This window comes from Plectropomus leopardus, unplaced genomic scaffold, assembly GCF_008729295.1.
Source record: "Plectropomus leopardus isolate mb unplaced genomic scaffold, YSFRI_Pleo_2.0 unplaced_scaffold11222, whole genome shotgun sequence".
Lineage (NCBI taxonomy): Eukaryota > Metazoa > Chordata > Actinopteri > Perciformes > Serranidae > Plectropomus > Plectropomus leopardus.
Window position 1 is genome coordinate 1,101 of NW_024611865.1, and position 2,328 is coordinate 3,428.

The following is a 2,328-nucleotide window of genomic DNA, read 5'->3' on the forward strand; positions in this document are numbered from 1 at the left end:
CACTGGACTGATCTCTACTGAAGAGATTAAATAACCAGATTTTATAGAAATCTGGATGAGCAATTTCTGACCTTGATTTCTCTTCACGCTGCTTAACAAATGCAAAGCATGAAATAATCAAAAGCACAATGAAAGTGAAAAAATGTGAACTCAGTCTGATAAAGTTAACGGGCTGGTTGTATAGTTTCCTCCAGCACACGCTAAAAGGATGCACGGAGTCAAGAAAAAAGCACAAACAGGTCCATATTTACCTCTAATGCCAGAGCGGTCTTGTCGTAGGCATTGGGCACCCTCTTCTGTATGGCCCTGGCATACACAGGTCCGTTCTGGAGATTCGGGAGGGGTGTGGGCTGGGCGTACTGACTGGGATCTCCCAGCAGCGGAGGGCCAGACGGGGCTGCAGAGCCGTCAGAGTTCCCTAGCATCCCCATTCCTCCTGGCGGTCCACCAGGTACACCGGGCCCCGCCGCCGAATTTGGAGACGCCGGCCGGTACTTCTCCACATATGGCACTGGGATCATCCCCGCCCGGCCTTCAGAGTTCTGGGCGTTCCACCACTGCTCCTCTGGCTTCTCCAGAACTCGGAGAATATCGCCCTTCCTAAATGGGAGATCCTCCTCGTCATTGCCAGGGAAATCAAAAAGTGCTCGGACATACTCGTCTTCCAGGCGCGGCGGGGGCCCCCCAGGTCCAACGCTGATGAAGGAAGTGTGTTTGGACTTGTTGATGGGCTCTATTAAGGTGGTGGTGTCCAAGTAGTGAATTTTATAGAATTCTAGCAAAGCGGGGAGAGCTTCGAACTCCTGGTCACCGATTCGGAACCTCGGATGGGCCAAACCTGGTGAAAATGAGACAGGACGGAAGAGGAATCAGAAAACTAAGGGTTAATCTCGTATCCAACATACTACCTGCTCTTGCATGTTGAAGTCTGTCAGATCTATTTTTGTAACCAAGCATGACGGTGGTGCTTTCCAGAATGACCAGGAAGGAATTTTGTTTCCTTATTTCGCATGTCTTTCCTCTGTCATATTAGTTTCGTTCCTTCCAATGTGTGTTTTTAAGAAAGCATGAGGAACAAAAATTATCCCGTAATATCGATACTGGAAAAACCCAGCAGGAGAAGAGTGGTTAAAGCCTATTAAAACCTGGCAATATGACACACTTTTGTGTATTTACAACTCTCTCAGGGACGTCTGACGAATTGGATTCAATTCAAAAAGGTGCATCAGGCCAGACCTCAGTGCCATTTGAAAACTAACACCACCCACCATGGATTATTTTAGTGACAGAAACGTGCACAAATCTATATTGGCTTTACTGAAACACTGTGTTGTGTAATATCTGTCTGCCTGAGCACTCGTGCAAGATGTAGAGCCAAAACCAGAGGTATGTTTGCATCTCAACAACATGAAATTGGCACATGCTTCACTGTGTCTGGCCTGCTGTATTCTCCTTACAAGAGAATGTAAAATACACTATTGCGCATCTCCTTTGGTGCAAGTCATGCAAGAATGGTCACATCAGCACCTCCATAATACCGACCCCCCCTCCAAAACCGCTCTGTTATCTTACCTGGACCGGATTGTCGGTTGTTGCAGATGCTGTTAATTATGTAATGCGAGACTTTGGAGTTCTCTGATACCGAGAGCACGTAGTCTCCGGGGCTGGTGATGGAGTCCCGGACCAGAAACACGCCGTGCCTCTGCCCCTGCAAAAGAGACACAGCCTCCTGCCTGGTCAACCGACCCCAGTACCAGCTGCCACGGTCCTCCGCGTCAAAATTTCCGGCCATGATAACCACTCCAAAGCCGAGGCTTCACCGGGCCTTCCCGTCTCTCCCTCCCGTTATCCGCAAGCAAAGCCTTCAACTCATACAAAAACTTTAGCGCCTAGAGCACGTTTAGTAAACAGGCGACATCCGCAGCTGGCCGTTTGGACATCAATTCGCCGATTTAGAAGCGCAACCACCAAATAAAAAGCGCTCCTAGTCAATTTTTGAGCGGAATGAAGCTCTAATGGCAATACAATGCGCTTTAGCGACAGAAATCCAGCTACAATCCAGCGACCGATGACAACTAACTTCAAAAACTGAAATGGCGGATACGGGAAAACAAAAAAAGACCCCACTCACCGGATGTGATGTAATAATTATGTGCAGCAGACGCACATATGCGTAAAGTTAGCCAGCATGTGAGACAGTAACATTAGACTTCCGTTACGAGTGGCACAATAACAACAACAACAACAACAACAATAATGATAACAATAACAACAACAACAACAACAACAACAAGGGGTCTTTTTTTGTTTTCCCGTATCCGCCATTTC

The 2,328-nt window shown here is 47.5% G+C and overlaps 1 protein-coding gene across 1 annotated transcript; it reads right to left on the minus strand.

Annotated features, from left to right (window-relative positions):
* Window positions 1-251: 251 nt before the first annotated feature.
* On the minus strand, window positions 252-2,092 carry LOC121963423 (adapter molecule crk-like; the record flags this gene model as incomplete). The annotated part of the gene is made up of 2 exons (XM_042513707.1): window positions 1,573-2,092; window positions 252-838 (listed from the first exon to the last, which is right to left on the minus strand). Coding segments are annotated over exons 1-2 (807 nt in total), but the record flags the coding sequence as incomplete, so codon positions are not given.
* Window positions 2,093-2,328: the final 236 nt, after the last annotated feature.